This window comes from Geospiza fortis, unplaced genomic scaffold, assembly GCF_000277835.1.
Source record: "Geospiza fortis unplaced genomic scaffold, GeoFor_1.0 scaffold662, whole genome shotgun sequence".
Lineage (NCBI taxonomy): Eukaryota > Metazoa > Chordata > Aves > Passeriformes > Thraupidae > Geospiza > Geospiza fortis.
In genome coordinates this window covers 663,553-665,112 of record NW_005054450.1, presented here as the reverse complement: position 1 = coordinate 665,112, position 1,560 = coordinate 663,553, and the positions used below count along the sequence as shown (strand labels likewise).

Sequence of the window (1,560 nt, the reverse complement as noted above, 5' to 3'; positions counted from 1 at the left end):
CCATGGCCATGCCTCACATCAAACCTCCCCCCACCACCCCCATCCCGCAGCTCCCCACTGCCCCGGCCCACAAGCACCCTCCCCATCTCTCGGGGCCGTCTCCGTTCTCCATGAACTCCAACTTGCCCCCGCCGCCCGCTCTGAAGCCTCTGAGCTCGCTGTCCACTCACCACCCTCCATCGGCGCACCCTCCTCCCCTGCAGCTGCTGCCTCAGAGCCAGCCTCTGCAGTCCTCTCAGGCCCAGCCTCCTGTTCTGACCCAGAGCCAGAGCCTTCCTCCTCCTGCCAGTCACCCTCCCTCCGGACTCCATCAGGTTTCCTCGCAGCCCCCCTTCTCTCAGCACCCCTTTGTGCCTGGGGGCCCCCCTTCCATCACGCCTCCTTCGTGCCCCTCCACCTCCACGCCGCCCACCGTGCCTGGCATCCCTCTGCAGACCCCCATCTCCACGTCAGCAGCTTCTAGTGGGACAGTGCCCGTGGTGACAGCCTGCACGCTGCCACCCATCCAGATCAAGGAGGAGGTCCCCGATGAGGCTGAGGAGCCGGAGAGCCCTCCACCTCCACCGCGGAGCCCATCCCCAGAGCCCACGGTGGTGGACATCCCCAGTCATGCCAGTCAGTCAGCCAGGTAAGGAGCTTTCAGCAGTGCTCTGCTTTCCCTGCTTTATACTCCACTGTGTATATATAAAACCAGTACAGTACAGTGAATTTTCTCCTGGCTTTCTGGGAAGCTGTAGTGTTTGGTCTGAGTGTAGAATGATATTTTTTAGTTTGGACACTTTGCACCTTTCCCAGAGCTGAGCTCTTCTCTGTTTTGTTCCTTTCAGGTTCTATAAGCACCTGGACCGTGGCTACAATTCATGCTCCAGGGCAGACCTGTACTTCATGCCTCTGGCAGGATCCAAACTGGCCAAGAAGAGAGAAGAGGCCATCGAAAAGGCCAAAAGGGAAGCGGAGCAGAAAGCCAGGGAAGAGAGGAAAAGAGAAAAAGAAAAAGAGAAGGAAAGAGAGCGGGAGCGTGAGCGTGAGAGAGAAGCGGAAAGAGCTGCGGTAGGTGCAGTTCTGGCTCAGAGCTGGGGGAGGGAATTGGTGGCTGGGTCTGACCTGGGTGATGGCTGCAGGATGCAGATCCCCAGGAGCACTTTAACCCTGTCAGGGCTCTCTGAGTATGGAGCTGTGTGTATGGACTGAAATCCAGCCCACTCTGAGCACCTCTGACCTGCCTGGGACTGTCTTCTCCTTAAAGGAAATGGAGAGTTTCTGCCCCAGGTTTGGGTCTGTGGGAAGCCAGAGCAGCTGGGCAGAATGTGGCCAATTGTTGGCATTTACCTTGCAGCAGGAGAGCACAGTGCAGACACAGTGGATGCCTTTGTGTCCTGTGCAGGCACACGAGTGCTGTCTCCTGGGAGAGGGCTGGCGGTGGAGGGGAGGGGTGTGTTTGTGTGTGAGGCTGAGCTGCTCCAAGGCAGCTGTGCTGACCTGAGGCTGTTTCCCCGCTGTGTGCAGCAGAAGGTGTCCAGCTCCTCGCACGAGGGCCGTCTGGGCGAGTCGCAGCTCAGC

At 59.0% G+C, this 1,560-nt stretch overlaps 1 protein-coding gene across 1 annotated transcript in view; it reads left to right on the top strand.

The window, feature by feature from the left end:
- RERE (arginine-glutamic acid dipeptide repeats) overlaps positions 1-1,560 on the top strand; it is a 106,420-nt gene that overhangs the window by 98,752 nt on the left and 6,108 nt on the right. The window contains exons 17-19 of the mRNA XM_031062544.1: positions 3-628; positions 828-1,050; positions 1,507-1,558. Coding sequence (XP_030918404.1) covers positions 3-628; positions 828-1,050; positions 1,507-1,558 — 901 coding nt within the window. The remainder of the gene's footprint in view (positions 1-2; positions 629-827; positions 1,051-1,506; positions 1,559-1,560) is intronic.